At 38.8% G+C, this 25,907-nt stretch overlaps 1 protein-coding gene across 2 annotated transcripts in view; it reads right to left on the reverse strand.

Annotated features, from left to right (window-relative positions):
* Window positions 1-25,907, reverse strand: part of PHLPP1 (PH domain and leucine rich repeat protein phosphatase 1) — a 222,773-nt gene that overhangs the window by 43,699 nt on the left and 153,167 nt on the right. For both annotated transcript variants that reach the window (XM_064578772.1, XM_045886594.3), the window contains exons 5-9: window positions 12,970-13,116; window positions 12,126-12,356; window positions 6,728-6,930; window positions 4,839-4,899; window positions 1,966-2,061 (exon numbers count right to left, since the gene is read on the reverse strand). In XM_064578772.1, coding sequence (XP_064434842.1) covers window positions 1,966-2,061; window positions 4,839-4,899; window positions 6,728-6,930; window positions 12,126-12,356; window positions 12,970-13,116 — 738 coding nt within the window. The remainder of the gene's footprint in view (window positions 1-1,965; window positions 2,062-4,838; window positions 4,900-6,727; window positions 6,931-12,125; window positions 12,357-12,969; window positions 13,117-25,907) is intronic.

Here is a 25,907-nt window from a genome sequence, read left to right on the forward strand (position 1 = left end):
TGTTAAAACTACAGAATGAGTCTTAAATGCTAATTACTGGACTTAGCTGAATTCTTCTGGATACTAAGCATTAAAACACCGTATTTTCCTTTTAATACATTTCCATTTCTAAATATTAATTTGTTTTGTCAAATCCTTTACATACATTGCTTAAACAAAGCTTGACTATCAAATCAGCTTCTAATGAACTGCTGTCTTGCTGAATATTAGATCAATGATAGAGCTGATAGTTTGCAACTAAACACGGTAAGAAAACAGTATATATTGTTTTTGTCCCACACATTACACACACACACACGCGCGCGCGCGCACACACACACTCTGTTTAATTCCTTAACCACGGGGCATTTGCAATTTGCTTTTAAATAAGCATTCGTTTAGATCCCCAAAAGAGCCCACCTAATGCAGATCAAATCAAAGATTAATTAACTTTGGGGAAAACTGGATAAAACATCTGTTCATCTTTACTTAATTGTTGGGTTTGTGTACACAGTATCTTTGTTGAAGCCTACAGTGAAAACAGAGGCCTTAGACACCACTGTGCTGCTTATCTGTTGGATTGGGGAGGTTGAAGTGGGGAAGAGAACAGAGAAAACAGAAGAAAGGTAACATTGCAAGATTTTTTTCAACAAATTCTTATTCCCCCATTAGTAGGAGTCTATCTTGATTTTTGCTGTTTGTCTCCTGAAAGGGTCTCTCTCAGGTTGGCCTCACACCTACACACACTTCTGTCCACAGGGCACAGCACCAAAGTCCTCTTAATAATGGTGCTGGGCTGCACTGGGTTGCCTAAAGGCTCAGTCAACAGAAAACTCTAAAGCAGAAAGCATTTTCAAACAGACTGCAATTCCAGGTATAGCATATGGCCAAGGAACAAAGTAAAATCAACTGAGCTTTCTAGGGATCGAAATGTAACCCAGATTTCTTTTATAAGATCTATGTTCTAACAGTGTTAACCAACAGAAATATAATGCAGGCCACATATGTAATGGTAAATTTTCTAGTAGCCACATTAAAAATGGTGAAAAGAAACAGATAAATTCATTCTTACATTTTATTTAACCCAATATATCCAAAATATTATTTTAACATGTAATTAACATACAGTACCAGTGAGATACTTTGCATCTACTGTACATTGCATACTTTGGCACTTCTCAGTTAGGACTCGCCACATTCTGAGTCTCAACAGTCATGCGTGACTAGTCCAGCTGCACTGGACAGCACAGTTACTCGTCGTATAAAAGACAGCATTTCCACCATCATGGAAAATTCTATAGGATAGTACTGCAATAGGCTACCTTTTGTTATTAATTGCATGGCTAGTCACTAACAGTCAATAATATTTTGTACCAGAATTAGTTAACCTGAAGATATTTGTTTGTATCTAAGGACACTAGACCTCATGACATGGCTGTGTTACAAATCTTGCCATTGAAGTGAAAATTATGAAATAAAAATAATACACATTAAGACAGAAAAGAGAAGGAAAGAAAAGTTCTTGGACCTTTATTCCAAATTTCATACCAAGAAAAACAGAATCTAGTTTGCTCTTTCTACGTTTAATGATCTAATAATCCTTTTTTCCAAAGTTATGTTCAAGGAAAACTGAGAATTATTTGTGGGGAAGGTAGACATGTGAGGTCAACAGACAGAAGTGAAAGATTCTGAAAGAACTGAAATTACAGAGGTGAACACACTGTTTGCTGAGTTTTCAAACACTGCTTATTTAGAAACATCCCCTAAGCACCACCCTGCGTGGCTTTGGAAAGCCTGGCTGACAAAGTCTCACCCTACTCTCCACTGCATGAAGAAAGTTTATAATTCAGAGATACCATATGAGATAAAAGACACTAGAAATAAGGTTTTAAAACAAATTCTTTTAGGAGTTCATAATAACAAGCTAAATTATTAAAAAACTGCTTCTCTAATTTAAGATTCTCTCACTCAATCTGTAATACTCACCGTGCAGGAAGTTCACATATTTGATTATGGCCAATATCCAAAACTTCTAGCTTTCGGCTTTCGCATACCCACTCAGGCACGTTTTCTAAGCAGTTCCTAAATATAAGAATATACAATTTTTTTTCTTTGATTGGAATTTGGCCTAAAATATGGTTTGAAACTCAGAATAACTACACAAAATAAATCTTCTAACAAAATACCAAAGTATAGTGAATATTAATCAAAAGGATATGTATATTCACTTTAATCTAGAAGCAAGATGAAGTGTGACAAGGAAGAGGAAAGAAAGAAAAAGTAGAAAAGGACATAGTTATATCATCTCTAAAGTCTTAAAAAAATAAAAGGTCTGGTTCCCAGAATTGTTATCCTACGAAGTCTATAAACCCATGCAAGCTTAGCAAGAGGATGTCTTATATTGGAAAAAAACAAAACAAAACAAGCAAACATACACATTCTTTCAATTAAGTAAAATGGCATAAAGTAGTTTTATTTTCCAATTTACATTTTTAATACTTCTTAACTCCAGTAGGTATCATGAAAGCATAGATCATAGATAAAAGGAAAGAAATGGTACCAGTTACCAGTCTCACCAGAGACCTGTGAGACTCAGAATTATATGAAAACATTAGCTTATGCATTAAGATGGCAATTATAATTAGCAGAAACAAGGGAACTAAACTAATGCTGACTTTATCACTAAATGAACTCATCACTTCTTAGACAAATCTACTACAATGAGTAGCTCCCCAGTCATGGATGATTAGCCTTTTCTCTTCGTTTTTAAATGCGTGAAATGACCAGGCACATAGAATATAAAATGATATGTACATTATGAGCACAACTCTTTAAAGACAGATGAACAATTCCATGCAAATATGATGCTTCGGACTCTATCAAAGTGAAAACCATTGTGATATTAACGGTGGTAGCATGATTAAAAATCATGTTCTTTAATTTTGCTAGTGTACTAACTTTTCAATTCAAATACAGAAAAGGTGGCCTTATTTTCTTAGTGTCTGTACAGGTACACATGGTTCTGGCTTTGAAGCCCTGGAGATCGACCCACTTAATTATTTTATAGTAGTTAACCCCTAAAACATCTTCATAAGATAGGAGAGTGAAAGTCCCTCTCACTATAAAGAACCTCAATATAGAGCAATAAAACTCCTATCAGCGATAAAAATAACCTGGAACTTCGAACTTGAGGGCCTAGTAAACACCATGGTGGGTGACAGCTCAGTTCCTGTTGATAACATAAATACTCACATAAAAGGAGGAGGGTGAAATACTCAGAGCTATGTCAGGGGGGTCAGTTTTTCTCAGAGAAAGTCCTATAGTTAGTTGGGGAGGCGAATGAGGCACAGTGAGTTACACTGAAGATTCTGGACATGAGAATTATAAAGAAAGATGGATAGCATTTAAGTGGCAGAATTCAGGGAAAAGCAAGACAGGGTTTCCAATTCAATCTCACTTAGGGGTTTCAGTGGGAACCATTTGCCAGTTACATCCTATAAATAAAAGGAGAATAGATTTACTCTATGGCCGACTCTGAAATAAATCTGTTCAAGATATTTATATATACCCATGTATGCAAACCCACTGCAGTACTGTTCTTAAAGGCTGAAGATAACAGCATTCAAGACTGTTAAAAAAAATAATCAGGTAAAATCCGACTTCAAGTTTATTAAACAAAATTGACAAGAATTTAGCAGAAAATTCATGAAGCACTATTCATAAAGTATTTTATAATTATAAATTTCTGAAAATTTTAATTGTAATAATTCTGACACTTTCTTACATAATTCTGAGAACCTTATTAAAATAACTCTTTGTATATTTTTATAACTAAAGGCAAATTCTGCACCTGACCAGTTACATGGCAGTTGTATTGGATTTTGCACACTGATATGAGTTAACACTTGCTACACTGAGTGGGCCACAAACCTCCATGTACTGTGGTTGTTCAGAAAATTTTGGATATTTCCTTTGAAGTTATGTTAAAAGTTTCAGTTTTAGTGTGTTAAGATTATTAAAGTCTAATTTGTATAAATACATGCTTTATGCCTTCAGAAAAAAGTCTACTATATTTATGGGAACTGGAGTAAACATGACACAGTGCAGTAGTGAATTTGTATAAAAGGTGAGATGGTCAGCCTGTTTGCAAATAAGCTGAGAAAAGTGAGCAGGCCGGATGGAAATCCTACTTTGGTAGGCTTAGTTGCTATTTTCTAAGGGTTCTTAGCAAGAAGATATAGGGGCAAAATAATAGAGGGAAGGAAAAAAATATCAAAGAGAGATAGCACAACATTTTTAAAATGAAGACTGAAGATATGGTTAATATAATTAAAGAAATTCTGGACCTTCCAGCCGTATGACACTCAACTCATTAATCTTTCGGCCCAAACATGGTGGTCAAATTGGTGTCTAGAGGGACATAATACCTTGATTCTTCTATTTTGAACTACAGTACACAAATGTAATATTTTAACTAACAGATATTTACGTAGATTTTTCAGAAGATAAGTAAAAACTATGAATTTGTAATATTTTTTAAAAGATTTTTTATTTATTTATTTGACACAGAGAGAGAGAGAACACGCAAGAGCACAAGCAGGGGGAGTGGCAGGCAGAGGGAGAGGGAGAAGCAGGCTCCCCACAGAGCAGGGGGAGCCCGATGCGGCACTCAATCCCAGGACCCTGGGATCACGATCTGAGACGAAGGCAGTCGCTTAACCAACTGAGCCACCCAGGCGCCCTTAATTTGTAATATTTACCGTCAAAATATATAAAAAGTCTTTAGGCATAAGCTCAGACAGGATGATCTAAATACCTTTCAAGCAGACTCTAGAGGACTCTAGGACTTGGCATCTTACCTTGAAACATCCATGTACGACAGATAATTTGGAACTGGGTAAACATCCAGTTGAACAAGTTCTAGGAGGCAGGGAAAAAACACAAAGACATTACCATTCAAGTCACACAGAGACTTTTTGTATGTAGAACATCATCACTGTGCTTTATTCACCATTGTTTAGGTTAGGAAGTACAATACATCCATTTGTTAAACTTGGAAACCACAGGAAAGTACAGAGAACTTCCAATTTAATCACAAGATCTTATTCAGCGATTGAAATAAATCACTCCTACTTTCCTACCTTTCCCCCACCCACTTACTGTGGCTCTCCTCTTGTTATCCAGGCTGAATGTCACCTGGAAGATTAACTGTATGAACAGTTTTTTAAATCTGGAATTCCTTCCATAAAACCATACGCATCTGGCTTTTGCCTTTTTTACTCTACTGAAACCATACTCTTGAGGGTCACAAATGACTTCCTCCACTCCAATCTGAAAACCCTTCCTCAAAACTGTATGAAATAGGATACCACCATCCACCTAGGGCTTCGTTTCTAAGAGTAGTTTCTAGGTGTCCTTCTGCTTCTCCAAACACTCACCCTGTAATTCACCAGTTCAGCATCTATTTGGTTGCCTATCCTGGCGCCCGCTGGGAGGGTCTTCTAAGTGGACTCCTGGTACCAGTGCTCTTCTCTTTCCCAGTTAACTTTACTTCACGGTTGCAGGTTCCACCTCTAACAGATGTGCCTCAAACCAACATCTGTAGTCCTGAGTGCAAGTTCCCATTTGCTCCCATGAAAACCATTACAATGATGGCGATTGGCAAGGTGGTAAGGGCTCCACTCTTCTCCCATAAATACACCCTGTACATTACTTTAACCGGAACAGTCTTACAGCATCACTTCCATCACGTGTCCCTCTACTTAATCTCCACGGGCTCTCTAGCGTTTACTGCACTAGCTTCAAAGCTTTACCATCTGACTCCAAGCCATGCATTCCATAACCACCTCTCACCATTTTCTAGTGGGCACCTATGAGTTCAGAATTCCCTGTTTTCTCCCATCTGCCGAACAGACCACATTCAGATTCTTTCCTCTTCAACACCCACTTGGTGCCTCCTGGCTATCCAAATCCTATAACCCTCAGTGACTTGTAGCTATCTGACATTTGGCTTGTTTCTCTCATGAGATGACAATAAACTCATTTCAAAAAAAGAAAAAAAATCCCCTATCCTTTAGAACTCATGCACTACACTATTCATAGAACAAGTACATGATAAACAATTGCTCAACTTGTAGTACTGAATAGTTGTTTTCGCTCAGTTTTCTGATTGCAGGGAATTGAAATCTTCACTTTAGTAACATATGTCCCTATGATCTTTTCTTTTTTAGAACTGTCATGATTTCCAGATTCGGAAAGAGAGATCTCATTAAATGAGTAAGACTCCTGATTTGTGGTGTCCTGTGGGTATATAATTCAGGTCTCTCTGAGGATTAGTTACTTTGTTAGTGGAGCATGAAATCTGAGACCCTGAGTAGAGTCCAAAATGGACCTTCCTTTCATTTTCACTCTCCCATATTAAATCATGTTCCAGATTTACTATCTTAACAGGGTAGTCCAAGAAATAGTTTATTAAGGCCTTTTAATCAGAGGAGCCAAATCAAGAGTGGGGGAGTAACTTACCTAAATATCGCAATATGAGAAAAACAAGTTGGGACCTATAAAATCTTCCATTTTGGTTCTTTTAAATACCATACCAGCATTCTTCTTTTATGATTTTTACCTCAGCAATATCTGACACTTATTTTATTAAATGAGCAAAGTAAAAATCAGAGTGAGACAGAGATGATGGTGCTGAGTCAATTCTTGGAACCAGAAGAGAAACTCTGATGTGCTCTATATCACATACCATTAGAAGCGGCATAGAGCGCTTTTAGGAAATAGCCACAGATGTTTAATGTCACCAGCTGATTCCTTTCACAGTGTAAAACTTCAATGTTGTTGAAAATCATGGCATCTAGATCACCAAGCTTATTGTCGCGCAGATCAAGCTGAGTGACGTGCTGAAGAAAATCCACTTCATCTGCTATTAGCTTCCTAATTATGTTCAGTCTTGAGGAGAAAGGACACAAACAGAGACTATAATTAACTGCAGTGCTATAAATAAATGGCCACACCCTAATATGCTGAGGTAAGGAGAAGTCTCACTATATTATAGTCCTCCATGATTTCTTTAATCTCTACATCTGGACTTCCTTAACTGGCCAGATTCTTAGGTTATTTTTAGCTACAACTCCATGAAGGTCTTAATCTTGACAATATATTCTGAAACACAATTTGGACCACTTAGGCTGGAAGAGAAGCACATATGTTGATTTTTACCTTAATTCATTTGAAGAGGAAAAAAAAATCCACTTAATCATTTATTTTCGAAGAATTTAGTTGAAAGAACACAAGAAACAAAACCTAGAACAACCTGTTAGGCACATTAGAACTACACTGAATATTTAAAGAAGGAGAAGGATTAGTGAGCAGGGAGATGAGCAGTTCATATAGGACAGAATTTAAGGGAGAACTTTGGGGTGGGGGGAGGGAATGAATGGGAGCCACATATGCACCAGAGATAAGAATGCAAACATCTGGATTTCTGGCTGGCTCAGACCAAGAACTGATTACCAAAACTATCTCCATCTCAAAATATTGCTTGAGGGGTGCCTGGGTGGCTCAGTGCGTTAAGTGTCTGACTCTTGATCTCAGCTTAGGTCTTGATCTTAGGGTCGTGAGCTCAAGCCCCATGTTGGGCTCCATTAAAAAAAATAAAAATAAAATACTGCTTGGAAGAGCAAAGCACAGAAAATACTTTGGCATCTAGGATTCGCTGAGAAATTACAAAACAAGGACAACAATGGATCAATAAATCTGGGATAGAGCAAGGCACAGGAAAACTGGCAGAAAGAACCTTGGCCATGAGAACTAGTTAGCTAACAGACTGAAGTTGCTATGGGTGGGTTGCCAAGAAGATAACTAAGTAGTAATGGGGACTAGGAATCAATAGAATGAAGATACACTTAACTTCAAAAGGGAGAAAAACAGATGAAAATCTCAATTCCTAGTTTGCTAGGCTACCCCCAACTCCTTTACAAACAAACAATAAGAACCCTGTACTTCTCATTACAAAGCCAACAAAGTGCTGAAATAATGTACTTGGTTAGAAGAGCATTAATATGAGGGCTGGAGCTTAGGAAAAAGCTAAAGTTTCTTGGTTGTGAATTTTTGCCCTTTGAAAAAAATAAAATAATGGTAACTGAAGAAAATAAAATGATGGTAATTGAATTATTAATAGTAATATCATAAAGTCACTGAAACGCAAGGATGAGTGACAGATAGCAAAGAGTTAGGATTTGTCAATCTGTAAGCATAGCATATGGCCTCTTCAAATGTCCCCAAGAGGATTTGTTTTTTTTTGCTTCTTTTTTTATTCCAGGTTGTAAGATTTAAAAACTGGCCTCAACCCAGCAATTTGCCTATTTCCAAATGCTCACTAGATTACTAGTATATGTACACAGAATTTTTTAAAAATCTCATTTTAGGGGCTCCTGAGTGGCTTAGTCAGTTAAACGTCCGAGTCTTGGTTTCCACTCAAGTCATGATCTTAGGGTCATGATCTCAGGGTCGTGAGCCTGAGCCTGAGCCTGAGTCGGGCTCCGTGCTCAGTGCAGAGCCTGCCTGTGATTCTCTCTCCCTCTGCCTGGCCCCTCCCCCAGGTCATGTACACACTCTTTTTAAAGTAAATAAATCTTTAAAAAAATTTTTTTTAAATTAAAATATAAAAAATCTCATTTTGGATACAACAGACTATAGAAATTGAAAAAATGTCCCATGTTCTTCTTACTTTACACTCTAGGTAACTTTCAAAATGTGGCATTATCATCTTCATTTGAAATAGCTCCCTCCTGTAATTTCACTGTATTAACACTAAAATAATTAAAGGTTCGTTTAATAAGGAGACAAAAGAAAATCTATAATGAGAGGGAATTATTCAGTTTAAATTGCCAAGTCCTGTCAGGATTCAAATCCAAAAGTTTTCAGGCTGAAACCATAATATATATTTAGGATGAACTTTCAAGGAGGCAAAATGTGATTAAAATTTCCTTCCAATAATCCCCAATAAACACAACCATTTTATTTATTTCATAAATATTCACTGAGGTTTACTGTGTAGACAGGCAGTATGAAAGAGCATTATGTTCTAGTGCCAGTTTGCTGCTCATCACTTTGCGTTTGACCTTGAACAAGTCACCTAGTATCTCTGCTTAAGCCTAATTCTAATCTGTAAAATGGGGATAACACCTTGTCAACTACAAGGCAACTGAGAAATGAAGTATGTGCCCATAGTATGCAAACAACGAAAGATATGGTGATGATCAGGATGATGACCTATGGCTTTGTGTCAATAAGAGATGAAGAAAAGGTGTTTGTCAACAGATTTAGTATGTTAGTGAGGAAAATCACATATGCTTTAAAATATAAAGACTACAAGTATGTGTTAAGTGCCATAACTGATGTATAAAATACAGAGAATGGTCAAAAAAGGTGCAATGGATGGAGCACCTCATCTGAATCCCAAGGGTAGGCAGAATATAACAGATATGAATGGGAAAGAAAGCAGTGCATGAGTTAGGGCAGAACAGCCTCTGGACTGAAGAGAAAAGCGCAGGGAGGACTTCACACGTGAGTGCAGGAGCGCAAGGCATGTAAGAAGCTGCAAGGGGGGCTTAGTCAGTTAAAGTACCAACTAAGTGCTAACGCTGGATAACAAGGATAAAGAAGAGCAGTGTTTCTCAGTTATCTGTGGTGAATGAGCTCTGTTCTAAACTTCTAATCTATCATGGACTGATGTGTATAGTCTTACTGCACATGACCAGGACACAGCCCAGAGCACAGGCGGCTCCCCAAGTGAGTTCACCAACAGCTAAACGAGTCTATTCCCCGTACAATGAGATGAGTTGCTTGTATGAGTCTACTTGCATACTGTGGCAATGTCAAATCACTGTATGTTTCTAAAACATTAAGTCTCAATTTCTATACATATTTCATTGTAGAAAGGTAGCAAATAGTTGGCTTCCCAGCACAGGTCAGAGGACCACACTTTGAGTAGCTCTGAGCTAGAGCCGCATCCCCAAGGGACTCACAGGCTAGTAGGTTGAAACCAGATAAGAAGAGTTTAAATACCTCCAGCCAAAGAACCGAAGGCTCTGGGCAAGACTGTGCTTGCTTGAGAGGCTACACAATGGAAACAGATGCAGTAGCGAGAAGGAAAAGGAAGGGACAAAGAGAGAAACCATTGTGAAAGAAGAAACTCATAGAATCTGGTGGTAGACCAGAGACAGGGTCCAAAATTTCATGTCTATAGACACAATGAAGTGATGTTGCTATCAGTAAAATAGGAATCCAGGGGAAGAACTAGTTGAATAAAGAAAGAAGCTGAACTGTTTCACAGGGGGTGTGGTGAAGTGTGCCAATGGGGGGAACCAAGGTAAAATTATCCAGGAGGCACCTGAGGTGGAATTAGTCCCAAGAAGAGAAATTAAGGGTTAGAGAAAGATTGGGGTCCTGCAACTGATCTCATCTAAAAAGATCCAATTAGAACTAGAAATCTAGGTGACTCCATTTAAAAGCGCTTAAATGCTTTAATATGAAAGTTTTCTAAATCCAAGCGACTCAGAGACAAATAATGTTAACAATTTAGAAAGTTAACAAGAAAGTTAAAGTGTTTAGTGCCGTCTCCTGTGACATTCCAAAAAGTTCTCAAAGTCAGATAAAGTACTACCATTTGTATTCCTCAAATTAAGAATTCTATGTCTGCAAATTGCTAACCAACGCTTCCCCAGGTGCAACAGGCATGATTTCTTTAGTCTGAGGGAAGGGAAAGGCAAGCAATTCTTGTTTTTGTTTTTGTTTTTCAAAGATTTTATTTATTTACTTGAGAGAGAGAGAGCACGAGCCGGCGGGAGAGGGAGAGGGAGAAGCAGACTCCCCACTGAGCAGGGAGCGGTGAGGCTCGATCCCAGGGCCCTGAGCTCAAGACCTGAGCGGAAGGCTGACACTTAACCGACTGAGTCATCCAGGTGCCCCAAGGCAAGCAATTCTTTGAGGGACTGGAATAAATGAGTTTCCAAGGCCAGACCAAATAAATGCAGAAGAAAAGGAGCAAAAGATGATGCTTCTTTATACTGACAAAGGTCAACAGGTCTGAGTGAGGGTCCAGGGTTACCAACAGAGAGGAAAGTGGGTAGTAAGGCAAAGAAAGAGCCACCTTTGACAATTGGGAGTTGTAAAGAGTCCAAGAATGATACCTAAGCAGGTTGCATGAGTAAAAAGAGTCCTCAATTAGGTAATGATACATAAAACACACTGGAAGTGTGAGGCATTTAACTCAATTCCTTCCCAAACTCTAAGAATTAGGTTCTATTATTAACCATAATTTAGAGATGAGAACACAGTTGCAGAGATATTAAATATCTTGCCCAAGATTTAACGTCATTATTACGTGGTCATCAACCCCTGGCTAATGGAGGAATTAGTTTGGTTGAAAAAGTATCAAGTTGGGCAAATCAGCATGAAGGCCTAAGCCTGATATGTTGCTTTGCAGGACCTCAGTCCCATGACAGACTCGTTTTTCCTTAAAAAAGAGAAATTTAGAATAGCTTCCTCCTTGTGTACTGGTTCTTTGCATGTTAGAACTAAAACTGAACCTCACATACTTAGGGATAATCACTTAGGGAAGTCCCCTAAATGAGCATCTTTAATGTAGCAAGGACTATGCTAGTGGTTGTTAGTTGGAGTTTAGCAAGATCAGGATTCAAAATGCAGGTTCCTTGCTCTTGTGAGGTGTGAGAGTGGAGGTTCTGGTCAAACTTGGGCCTAATGAGAGGTTATGAATTTTATATTTTTGTAAAGAACAGTAAACTAAGGGCAGAGCCATGTGGATAGAAAAAATAGGAAATTAAAATAAATAAGTTAAATAAATAATTTAATGAATACATTATATTACATTAGGGAAGTCAAGGAGGGAAACACAACTTAAGAAAGAAGAGATGCTCAATGCTGTTACCTATCTCAAGCCACAGAAAAGGAGGACAAAGAGAAAAAATACTCACTTTGTTCTCAATGATATGGTTTTCATTCACCATAAACTGCAACTAACCAGCTTGCTTGCCTTGCAGAAGAATGTCACCAAAAGGGCTATAACCCACTCCTAAATATAAGCCAACCACTTAAATGGGATATATTTCTTAAAAAGTTACCTTAGATCCACATGTTTAATGTGAGGCATTTTTCTTAAAGCCTGGAGCCTAAGGGTCTCCATACAGTTTCCAGACATACAAAGTTTATCCACAGCAGTCAATTTCTCCAAAACCTCTGGAATGTCAGTGAATTCATTGAAAGAAAGACCAAGATAACTAAGCTGATGCATGTTCTCCAACTCAGGAGGAAGGGCCTGGAGAAAGTTTCCATCCAACAAGAAAGTCTGTAAGCTAGTAAAGAAAACATAAGAATTATAAAGAGAATGTAAACTTTACATGTTTATTATCAATGTACAAGTTCCATAAATATAGATGATATTATTAGTAAAAGAAAATGAACTACCTTTTGCAAAATGCATAAGGGCAGGGCCCAAGGCAATAATACACCACAGAGAAAAGATCAGAGATAAGCATCATAATCTTTTACTGAAAACCAAAATTATGACCCATTTTCCCAACTTGGATAGGCATAAATGGGAACAATGTGAGCTAACTACAGTGTGAAGCAGCCCCAAGACCCATCTTTCATTGTTACTTTAAATATTAAGTCTTAGAATTCAACATAACTCAGAAAATGAGAAAGTAAGCATGTCATCCCATGGGTAGACACACTCATCTGTGGGGATCCTCAGTTCTAAACAAGGGTATTTTAATTTTTTACAAGACTTTATAAAGAGTATAAAAGCTAACAAATGAACTCTCCAGAAGAGCCTGACGTCTTGCTTTGGAGCCAAGAGTTCCATGACCAACAGAATAAGTTAACTAATCTCTTAAACTGTGACCCCAGTGCGGCTTCCCCAGGGGTCTCTGAGGGATATCGTGCAGTGGGGCTTGAAGTACGCACTTGTGCATAACCCCGACGGCTGCGGGGACTGCTCGCAGGGCATTGCAGGACACGTTCAGCTCAGTCAGGGTTGGAATATTGCAGACTGCTAATGGGAAGTCCCCTAAATGATTATTGGAAAGGTTAAGACTCCTCAACTTGGTGAACCTGTTACAATAAAACAAAAGAAAAAAGTGTCAGAGATGCATAAATCACATTATTTTAGTATAGCCTTAGAGATAATCCAATCCAATTCAGTTGAGGAGGAAATGAGCCCACAGAGGTTAAGCGCACAGCAGAGCTGGAGTGCACCTCTTCAGACTCTAAGGTCAGTGTTTTACCTAAAATATAACAGTTATATTTAAAAACAAACAAACTTGTCAGTCCAGAATGAGATTGAGTATTTGAAGATGTGAGTTCTGCTGGAGTAATTTTTTTAGCTTTACCCGGGCCAGCTTCATTAACACACCATTACGTGATAATGGAGAGAGAGGGAAAGAACAGGCAGATCTAGCCCTTCCGAATTTGTGTTACCCACACAAGTCAAAAATCTTCCTGCTCAAAAACTAATGATGTCATGTATGGTGATTAACATAACATAATAAAAAAAAAAATCTTTCTGCTTCATTACTCCCCAAATATAAACCTGAAATAAAAAATTAATTTATCAGAACTACACACTCTCTCAGGGAACCAAGTTTTTATAGTTTCAAATTTAAGAACCAATTATCATTTTTCAGTCTCAACCCAATATTTGATACTGCTAATAAGCACATGCCCTTTCTGGAAAAGCTCTTCTCATTTCATTTGTAAGACCTTTTCCTCACTGAGCCTCTTTCAACACTCTTTGATTCTTTTCTTCTAGGTTTCTTTCTTTTTTCTTCATCTCTTCTTCCCCACTCCACAGTTAAGTGTTTCTCACAGATCTCTGCTTTGCCAGCTTCTCTCCTCTCTCTACCTTGCCTTCCTTGGAAATTGTTTTACTGCTCTGTGAACAGCTCTCTCGAAACCACCACACACCACCCCCTGCCTCCTGGGCTACCCTACAGGATTTCCAGTGCGAAACTCAACTGATGTCTTTCTCCCAGACCAGCACTTCCTTCTGATTTATTTTTGTTAATGGCTCTTTCATTTTCTCAGTTGTCCAAGTGATTAAAGAAGTCATCTTTAAAGTTTTACTTCTCTGTGTTTTACTTCTGTCAGTCCACTGCTGACCTCTACCCTTTTATTTATTTATTTATTTATTTATTTGAGAGAGAGACTGAGAGAGAGCATGAGAGGGGGGAGGGTCGGGAGGGTCAGAGGGAGAAGCAGGCTCCCTGCCGAGCAGGGAGCCCGACGTGGGACTCGATCCCGGAACTCCAGGATCATGATCTGAGCCGAAGGCAGTCGCCCAACCAACTGAGCCACCCAGGCACCCCCTTTCTTTTTATTTGAGATGAGAATCAGATTAGTTATTGCATTATGCTAATTATTTTTAAAACTGACCAAGCCTAAATATTGGGCAGTAGGTACAGTGCCTAGAACAGACATACTCTTAAAACTAAATCCAATTCAGCATTTTTTTTTTTTAAGATTTTACTTACTTATTTCAGAGACAGAGAGTGAGAGAGAGAGAGCACGAGAGGGGGGAGGGTCAGAGGGAGAAGCAGACTCCCGCTCCAGCCTGATGTGGGACGTGATCCCACAACCCTGGGACCATGACCTGAGCCGGAGGCAGACGCTTAACCGACTGAGCCACCCAGGTGTCCCTCCAATCAGCATTAAGGAAATTGTCATGTGCCCGATCTGTTGAATTTTATAATAAAAAATGCTAAGTTTTATTTAAAAAAAATTTTTTAAGACTTTATTTATTTGAGAGACAGAGGGAGAGCACACTCACGCACAAGCAGGAGGAGAGGGACAAGCAGAGAGAGAAGGATAAGCAGACTCCATGCTCAGGAGCCCAAAGTAGGGCTGATTTCATGACCCTGTGATCATGACCTGAGTGAAAATCAAAAGTCAGATGCTTAACCGACTGAGCCACCCAGGTACCCCTAAGCTTCATTTTAAATAATGACATAAAGTTTATTCTAAACAGAAAGGTGACAGTTTAAAGTGTTACTTTGATTTTTCTTTTATAATAGCAATTTTCTTGAATGGTGAAGTATAGACCTAAAAGTATTTTAAATTAAACAAAAGGTTAAGAATTAACTGCTAAACCTGAATAATCATTTTTAATTTGCTTTCTACTTTACAATGTGATTCATTAGGCCTTCTTAAAACAAAGAATGCTTATCCTTTATTCTGACTAAATCATCCATGATTTACACTACAGGAGCTAGAATTACAGGTTCTATTATTCCTAGTTCAGAGGTTCTCAAAGCATGGCTGGAGGACCCTAGAAGAGGTTGCTCAGACCCTCTTAAGAGAATTCCCAAGGTCAAAACTACTTTCGTAACAATACTAAGATGCCATCTGCCTTTTCCCATTGTCCTTTTCTCTCAAGTGTCCAGTGGAGACTTCCACCTGGTCTTTATGACAGCACACCCAACTTGATGCAGAAACGGAGAAATCCAACTACCTTCTATTAAGCCAGACATGAAAAGATTTGTAAAAATATAAAACAATGACACTCTCCTACCTATTTTTTTTTTTGTTTTCTAAAATAGTTACTTCTCATAAAAAATGTGTATGTCAACAAGAAAGGGTTTATTAATTTTCTAAATGAATATATATTAAAATAGTTCTCAGTTTAAGTTTTTAATAGATTTAATCCACATAAATAAAAACTGCTTAGGGTCCTCAATTTTTGAGAGAGTAAAGGAGTCTTAAAATACGGTTGCCAGATAAATACAGAACATAAACACATTTTTTTTTTAAGTGTAAAGTATCTCCCAAATATTGCATGGGACATACTTATACTAAAAAAAAAAAATTTGTTGTTGTTGTTTTTCTGAAATTCAAATTTAACTGAGTGCTTTTTTGTCCTTCTAAATCTGCCAACTCTATCCTGAAATAGATGAAACTGCTGTTCTAGTCCAAACAAAAACAGTATCCTACTTTCTAGATATGATTCCTCATTTGGTAGAACTGGCCACAGTTTAAAAATATGCACAATTAAACTGAACTTAGGAAAAAAAAAAGTTCCTCTAGGAAAGAAATAGACCTACCAGACATTATCCCACACAACAGAGTGGAGATGAAATGATTACAACTCCAGGACTTACTCAAGACAGCAAATGAGAGCACACTTTTGGAAAAGTATTTATCAATAACATGGCGGCAGGGGGCAGAGAGTATATTCATCTTTGCAAACAAGTTTACTAGAACCACACTGGCCCTGACCCAAAGGAAAGCAGTAGTAAGCCGAATGAGTAAAAAGCAGTTGAAGAAATAAACAAAAATAAAACTCTTAACAAGTGCCCTCCATAGTCTCATGTATACATATATTTGCATTTTAAAATGGCTACAGGCTCTAAATATAAAGAACTGCAATTATTCTTTGCATCAATTCAATGATAAAAATACTACCAGACCTTATGATAAAGAGAACTGCCCCCAGTCCCAGGGGCCAAGCACCCCCCCACAGAACAAGGAGTCTGAGCTGTCCAATCAGACAGCAACAGCCCTCAGGGACTATGGAGCACCTGAAATGGGGCTGGTCCAAATTGAGATGTTCTCTAAGTATAAATAAACAATGGATTTCAAATACTTAATACAAAAGAGAATGTAAACTCATTAATAATTTTTTAGAACAGATAGCAATTTTGCTATACTGCATTAAATAAGATAATATTATTAAAATTGATTTCAACGGTTTCTCCTTACTTTCTCTGTGACTATGAGAAAATTTAAAATTAACTTACGTGGCTCACATTTTACTTTCATGGAGAAGCGTTTTCTCCATGTTAAGAGTAAGCAGATTTCCAGAATTCTTTACCCAAATGACACCAAACCTGCTTTCAGGGCTTGTGTGGGCCTCTTCCCTGGGTCCATCTTCCTCACCCATAAACCCTAGGCCTGGACAGCGTGTCCACAGCCCTGCAGTGTGAGGGATGGAGCTAGAGACAGAAGGCGAAGACATGTGGGCCACTGGGCCAGATCTCCCCACGCCGCCATATCCAGTATGGAATCCCAAGGGGTCTGAGGATTCTAAACTTGAATCTATGCTTGCAAGTCATTAGATGTGTTAAGGTAGGAGGAGAGAATATATTTTATTTAACAGTTTATTAGCTTGATTATAACTTAAATATTTAGATATATGGTATGAGGCCTTCATTTAAACTCTTGCCCTAGACCTGTACATTTTAAGGGCCGATTCTGATTTATAAGTATCTTAAATTTCTTTCCTTCCTTCTCATCACATTCCCCACATCCCTCATATTCCTCCCTGTGCAGCCCATCCCCCAAATTCTTTCCAGAAAAGAACACAGTGTTCAGCAGACTTGTTTAGTAAACAAAGCATGAATTGTTTCTGAGAACTCAAGTTCTTGGTCCCAACACATTAAAATTCATTTGTTTTGGAAACTCTAACCCTTACCCTTCTTAGAGTTCCACTTTTTCTTTACAGATGTGGAAAGCAGTCTGATTACAGGCATCTGCCAATTCAAAAATCCCTTCAGAGAAAGATAACCTAGAATCTACTTCTCTCAGGTCTTAAAATGGTGAAGAGATACCTGGAGGCAATGTTTAAGTTAAAAGAGAGATAAGAAATCAAAATGGGGAGTGGATGACCTTTCCTCCCTTTACCTTCTTTCAAAAAGAATGCAGAGGAGGGAGCAAGGTAACAACATAGGGTTAGGGCAGAAAAGACTTGAAATCTCTATGTCTCCTACAAAATAAGACTTTTAGCTCTGTCATGCTAATAGGTGAATCCCATAAATTATGAAATGTATACAGACCCAGATTCCAAAATAAAACTGGCTGACTTTGGAAAAATACATATTTGGGGAAGTATTTTAAATAATTTTTTTAATTAACATAGAATGTATCATTTGTTTCAGGGGTACAGGTCTGTGATTCATCAGTCTTACACAATTCATAGCGCTTACCATAGCACATACCCTCCCCAATGTCTATCACCCAGCCCCCCATCCCTCCCGCCCCCCTCCACTCCAGCAACTCTCAGTTTGTTTCCTGAGATTAAGAGCCTCTTATGGTTTGTCTCCCTCTCTGGCTTCATCTTGTTTCATTTTTCACTCCCTTCCCTTATGATCCTCTGTCTTGTTTCTCAAATTCCTCCTATCAGTGAGATCATATGATAACTGTCTTTCTCTGATTGACTTATTTCGCTTAGCATAATACCTTCTAGTTCCATCCACCTCAGCGCAAATGGCAAGATTTCGTGTTTTGGGGGAGTTTTTTTTGATGGCTGCATAATATTCCATTGTGTATATACACACACACACCACATCTTCTTTATCCATTCATCTCATGATGGACTAGGCTCCTTCCATAGTTTGGCCATTGTGGACATTGCTGCTATAAATATTGGGGTGCACGTGCCCCTTCGGATCACTACGTTTGTATCTTTGGGGTAAATACCCAGTAGTGCAATTGCTGGGTCGTACGGTAGCTCTATTTTCAGCTTTTTGAGGATCCTCCATACTGTTTTCCAGAGTGGCTGCACCAGCCTGCATTCCCACCAACAGTGTAGGAGGGTTCCCCTTTCTCCGCATTTCTGCCAACATCTGTCATTTCCTGACTTGTTAATTTTAGCCATTCTGACTGGTGTGAGGTGGTACCTCATTGAGGTTTTGATTTGGATTTCCCTGATGGCAAGTGATATTGAGCACTTTTTCAGGTGTATTTTAAATAATTTTATTTTAAGCTACTATTACACTTTTTTTTTTTTTTTACTATTACAGTTCTTAAACCCTAAAATTAAGTCCTTAAAAAGAAGTTATATTATATTCATTCAGGTTACAGATAATTCCTCCTAGCTGTTCAATATAGGTATGTAGAACAGAATCAGAACATCACAAAATTTCAGATTAATAAAAATTAATGATGATTGCAACAACTATAATGGCTGGTTTAACCAGTTAATAAGGAATGACTCTTGATGTTTTAGAAACTAAAAGGACAGGAAACTCTATAGTTTGTTTGTTTTGAAACATCTGTTACACGTATATACGTACGCACAGTGCCAAGGCTAAAGTGGATATATCCTCTTCATTTCTCAGTTATCTAAATGAGAATAAAGGGGCCTCTGAAGTCATTTTCTCTCATTTCCTAAGCTCACAGATAAAGAAAGTAGGCACAGAGAAACTGTGTGTCACATACAACCTGAATATACTGCCTTTCAACATCAGTACTACTTCTCATCTCTCCTGCTTTACTTTTATTACATCTTACTAGAGTCTTTAATATAAATAGGTACCAATTACTAATAATCCTAAGTCACAGATCAAAGAGTGGCCTCAGAGTATGAAAAGCACTCTTTTTTCAGCCTCACTTCCCCCTGCAGAGGGTGGTGCACTGTTGGCAATGGAGGACGACGAATATTTTGAACACTATGTGCAATTCCATTTAAAGCAATTTAGGCACAGGCCAGGGCTCACAGACTACCAAAAAACCTGCAAAGCCTGACTTCACTCCGCAGAGCAAGCAATCTGCTTTAAGGAAAGAGCTATAACTCATGTCCATTTGTTCTATAATAGAGCTCAAAGTAGGGGGAAAATCAAGTTAACATTTATCCAGAGTCTAATAGAGTAACCTTAGTTAATTCTTAAAGTTATGGGTGCAGTATTATAATATTACATTTAGCCAATGGCAATGGACATTGTGGGCTTTTAGAACTCAGGTCTCACTTAATACAAAGTTCCAAGGTACACTCTTGTTTTTTAATACTAAGTGTCACAGAAAAGTGCAGTCGAGGGTGCCTGGGTGGCTCAGTCAGTTAAGCCTCCAACTCGTGATTTCTGCTCAGGTCATGATCTCAGGGTCGTGGGATCCAGCCCGCATCCAGCTCCATGCTCAGCTCCCTGATCACCCCCCCACCTGTGCACTCTCTCTCTCTAAAATAAATAGATAAATCTTAAAAAAAAAAAAAAAGTGCAATCAACTAAATACTTGATCATCTACAAAGACCGAAAACTCTAATTGCGCTCACAGAGAAAAACTGAAGTCCCTTCTGAACTAGGTATCCTAAGGGCCATATAACAAAGTGCAGGATTGCCTGGGAAGGGTGGGGGTCTTGGAATGCTGCAAGGTCCCAAGTAGCAAGATGGTAGAGTGGAGCTGACACAGTGCTCCGATGATACTTCTTTCATTTGCATCTCCTTTGGTATGTACACCATAACACCCAAAGTAGAATAACAATGCTACTGTCTCTAGATACAAAATGTGCCATGCTTTGGAGGCGTCTGCTCTATTAATGTTCTTAGTTTTTCCTTTCTTTCTCCAACTTCACACCATCACTTATTAACAACAAAGTAGGACCAGCACCTATCTTGAAACTGCTCCTGGGGGAATGGAGCCATCACTAGTTTTGTCCCTGCCCTTGCCTAGCTTCCTCCTCAATCCAGACAGCATGCTGTCTGACATATTACAGTCTGTACTCAGCTTGAAATGGATTATTTTCTTCAGTCACTAAAATTTCCAACTATCACCTTCCAAGCTACTCCCTCTTTAAAACAAATGAATTACACAATTCACAGCACTCACCATAGCACATACCCTCACCAATGTCCATCACCCAGCCACCCCATCCCTCCCACCCCTCTCCACTTCCAGCAACCCTCAGTTTGTTTCCCGAGATTAAGAGTCTCTTATGGTTTGTCTCCCTCTCTGGCTTTGTCTTGTTTCATTTTTTAAATTAACCTCAAAGGTTAAAATGCATCACATGCATGCATCCAATGTCCCTACCTTCATTAGACAGATATGTAGGTCTTTCAACAGATCAACCACAGCTCTATCAGTTTATTTCATTCTGGCCTCCAAAAAGCTACCTGGGAGCAAGTGCTCCTTACAAAAGGAAGTGGAGCATGTTTACCAAGGGCAGGAAGGAAAAAGCCAATGTTCCCTGATATCAAAGTTGGGAAAAATAAACAAATATAAATGCTGATTTTCATATTAGCCCCCCCCACCACCACCTTGGACTTGTTTTGTCATGATCCTAGACACTCTTAATCTTTCTCCTTTCTCAGCAGGTATCCACTCAGTCTACCCACACTCAAAACTCAATGGACAAAGCTCTTTATGGATATTTAGGAAACAAAACCAAATACATAGTATGATGATTATTTGGAGACATAATAATTAGCTTTCGATCCAACTAAATCTTTAGTAATTTTTCTTTCAGGAACTAAGGATAGATTAGGAAAATTTGACCATAAAATAAAATAACAGTATGACGGAGGTACTCCTATTTTTAAACCTATTCTGAATGTGATTAAATGGGAGTTACACATTACGCTCATGAAGAGGAAACCAAACTTGTTTTACTCAATGGTTTTTTTTTTTTTTTTTAAGATTTTATTTATTTATTTTGAGAGAGAGAGAATGAGAGACAGAGAGTATGAGAGGGAGGAGGGTCAGAGGGAGAAGCAGACTCCCTGCCGAGCAGGGAGCCCGATGCGGGACTCGATCCCGGGACTCCAGGATCATGACCTGAGCCGAAGGCAGTCGCTTAACCAACTGAGCCACCCAGGCGCCCTTACTCAATGGTTCTAACAGAGAGTAATCAATGTTATTTTCCGGAGTTATTATTCACTACAAGTGGGTCAATTAGAAAAAGATTCCCTGGTGATCGGATTTCTGTTTCATAGTAACAGTCCATGTTTCACTTGTTTTTTTCCCTGTGGGGGAACACGCTAATACACTTTGGAAATTATTAGACTCCAATATTAAGTAATGAAGGACCTGCTCAAGGGCTGGAGTTGTAAGCCTAGCTCTGCGCTTAGTCTCCTGCTTTCCATTAATTATGAAAAGCAGGCTCCCTAATGGCTCAGAGTGGCTGTACCTTAGTGGAGAGTTGCCAGGCTGTCAGTGCTAATACTCACTATATTGCTTTTTTTTTTAATTAATTAATTTTTTTGATGCAGTACTCCATGATTCATTGTTTGCGTATAACATCCAGTGCTCCATTCAATACGTGCCCTCTTTAATACCCATCACCAGGTTAACCCACCCCCCCACCCCCGTCCCCTCTAGAACCCTCTGTTTCTCAGAGTCCACAGTCTCTCATGGCTCATCTCCCCCTCCGATTTCCTCCCCTTCATTTTTCCCTTCCTACTATCTTTTTTTTTTTTTTTTTTAACATATAATGTGTTATTTGTTTCAGAGGTACAGGTCTGTGATTCGTCAGTCTTACACAATACACAGAGCTCACCATAGGACATACCCTCCCCAATGTTTATCACCCAGCCACCCCATCCCTCCCCCCCCCACTATATTGCTTTTAAGAGGATTGCTTTTATTTGATTACCAAAATAATACATGCTCATTTTAACAAGTCAAGCTACAGAAGCATGTGAAGAACACATTAACAGTCTCCCCTACTTCCTTCCAAATCCCATCCCCCCTGAGATAACCAGTGTCAAGTTTGGTACACAGGCTTCCAAAGCTTTTCCTCCCTATAGAACACATGCATGCATAAATAGGAGATAACCTCCCTCCATTATTTTTTGAATGGGCGTATACCACACACATTTTTTTCTATAACTTGCTTTCTCATCTACTACAGACAAATCATCTTTCTGAGACAGTAGGTAAAAGTCTAACTCACTCTTTTGACAGCTACATAATAATACACAGAGTACAAATGTACCCCAACTGATTCCATCCCTCCACTGACTGACATTAGGAGTATTCCCAGTTGTTTTTTGCTATTAGGAATAATTCAGCATATCCATTTGTGCATCAATGCTTGCATTTTGCAGTATTTATGGGTGCCCCATGACTTACCCATAATTCTGAAATCCAACAGGCTCTGAAAATTCAAAAATTTTTCACTGATTCATGTGGTGACAAAAGCTGACCTGAACTGATGTCAATATTCTGGTATGAATTTGTTCTCTTTAGAAATATAAATGTGTCTGCTTATGGAGCCCCAAAGCCTGCTAGAGGTGCTATATAATATACTTTATATATATATATATATATATAATATATATTATCTTTAATAATCTGAAACTCTCAGAAGTCTGAAGCACAAATGGCCTCAAGACTTTTGGGTCAGGGATTGAGAACCTGTATTTCTAAAAGTATAACTGATGAGTCCAAGAATATGTACAATTTAAATTTTAATACGTACTGCAAAATTACCAAAAAGTTGTAGGAATTCATACTCTCAATCACCCATGTCAGAGAGGGTTCTTTTCCATGCTCCCTTCACTAGCATTTAATGTTGGTATCCTTTCCACTGTTGCTACTCTGATGGCTAAAAAGTGGTATCTTTTTGTGGAGTTCATCTTCTTTGGAATACACGTTCATAGCCTTTGCCTGTTTTTCTATTGGGTTATTTGTCTTACTAATTTTTAGGAGCTCCCTGAATATTAACTACCATACCCAGTGTCATATGCTGCTATGTGTCACATGACACTCTTACCCTCCTGTTTCATCTTGCCCCACTCTGTTAGTTAATGGTGACTTTAGCCACACACTAATTTTTATTTGCTCAAATTTGGCAATCTTTTCCTTGATGGAGTCTATATTTTTCACCTTGCTTGGGAAGGTCCTCCTACCTCACCCCAAAGTGGTACAAAAGTTCTCCCATATATCCTAATACTCATGTATTTTATTTTGTGTACATTCAGCTCTTTATTTCACCTGACATTTATTTCTTACATGTGATGCTTGGTAGAGGTCTGCCCTTTTTTTTGGGGGGGGGGGGGTCCAGTAGTTCATTATGCCAACACCATTTCACCATTTTCAATATACATTCAATTTAATATTCATTCAATTTCAAATACTAGAGGAAGAGTGAACAAAAAGAGAAAGCCTGCTACTGTTCAAATAAAACAAAGAGAAAAGCGTAGGTAAAAAGTTACATTTACTTTTTATTTCTTTTTTTTTCTAGGAGAATTATGAAATCAAATGTCTGCTTTTTTGTTCTTCTTAAGAGCCCACCTTGTAGCTTGGAGCCCATAAAATGCTTCAATTAAGCAATTCATTTGACAGAGTAACTTGTCTCTTTGATCTGTAGAAGGACAAATCTTGGAAAGAGTATCAAAGTACTTTTAAAAAATGTGTACTGAATGCACTTTCTCTCGAGAAGCATTAGTTAAACCAGTGAGTGAAAGAGACGTCAGTCAGCAACTTCTTAATTTATCCTCCTTGCACTTTAAATTCTGACTCCTCTAGTGCAGAACTTCACTGTCCGTGAACTTTGTCCTACAGCCATGTTTCAATATTTTTGCCCTAATCCAGGTATGACATAGGGCAACCAGTGCTATAGTATTTATGTCAGAAAGCAAAACAATCTGCAAAAGACTTAAAAGGCTCTCTTTTCCTGGACACAGAAGGAAAGAAAGAATATCTTTTGCCCCACGTTCCTCTCGGACTTGTCTGCAGCTGCGGCGGCATGCGAAACGTTTGAGTCACCGAGCCTGCTTCAGAATTGCTGGGAACACCTACTCTTCAGAAACCATGACTCAGCTCCTTTTAGCTCTCACACCCCCAAACTCTAGTGCCCTGGGATTGAACTCTCATTGGTGACTTCTCGGCTTCTTGGTGCAGTGATGTCTCCTGTTGTCCCTTTAGGACAATGTCCACCAGCCTCGCACCCAGTGAGCACCTGCCAGGGTCTTCTGAGAGTTTCAGCATGTGCACAAATGGACAAATGCTAACGTGGCACACGACCAGCTTCTCAACACTTGAGCCAAAATACACAGAAACCATTCCATCCTAATCCTAATCACCATTAATGACTCTCAGTACAAGCAAGACAGGCATATCACCTTTTCATATGCCTAGAAAACAAAAATAAACACATGCATATCTTGGACAATACTGTACTGGAGAAAAATTTTCTTAAGAATTGCCTCAGAAGGGGCGCCTGGGTGGCTCAGTTAAGTGTCTGCCTTCGGCTGAGTCATGATCCTGGGGTCCGGGGATCGAGCCCTGCGTCGGGCTCCCTGCTCAGCAGGGGAGTCTGCTTCTCCCTCTGCCTGCCACTCCCCCTGCTTATGCTCTCTCTCCGTCAAATAAATAAATAAAATCTTTAAAAAATAAAAATAAAAAAAACTTGCCACGTAATAAGTAGAGGAAAGCTACAACTCACAGACATAATTTTTCCAAAATAATAATCAAGGAAATCGAGAACACTCCGTGTTGGCAACAATTACAATGGACATATTGCTGGGATGCAAATGAAAGCATTCCCTAAAGAGAGACATTTCTATTTTAATCTTCTTTTAAAATGATCCAACTAGGAGCCGCTTATTGGTTACTTACTTTGTGCCAGACCTAGGCTAAGTTAACCCTATGTATACAACAGCCAACAAGAGAGAGCTCCAACCCACAGTGGGGCGGGGGTAGGGAGACGTGAAGGGCAGGCTCCCATGAATCAAGTAAGTACATTATATAGAAAACCACTCCAGGGACGCCCAGGTGGCTCATTCAGTTAAGCGTCTGCCTTCAGCTCAGATCACGATCCCGGGGTCCTGGGATGGAGTCCCGCATCAGGCTCCTTGCTCAGCGGGGAGCCTGCTTCTCCCTCTGCCTGCCGCTCCCCACGCTTGTGCACTCTCTCTCTCTCTCCGACAAATAAAATGTTGAAAGAAAGGAAGGAAGGAAGGAAGGAAGGAAGGAAGGAAGGAAGGAAGGGAAGAAAGAAAGGAAAGGAAAGGAAAGGAAAGGAAAGGAAAGGAAAGGAAAGGAAAGAGAAAGAAAGAAAGAAAGAAAGAAAGAAAGAAAGAAAGAAAGAAAGAAAGAAAGAAAGAAAGAAAACCACTCCAAATCATAAGATGGTAATCACGTGGAAAGAGCAGTCACTAGATCTACTGTAATCTACAATAACCCTGCACTAACTA

The sequence above is a fragment of the Mirounga angustirostris genome, unplaced genomic scaffold, assembly GCF_029215605.1.
Source record: "Mirounga angustirostris isolate CCGP_5_RB_7025 unplaced genomic scaffold, mMirAng1.0.hap1 SCAF_14, whole genome shotgun sequence".
NCBI classification, from domain to species: domain Eukaryota; kingdom Metazoa; phylum Chordata; class Mammalia; order Carnivora; family Phocidae; genus Mirounga; species Mirounga angustirostris.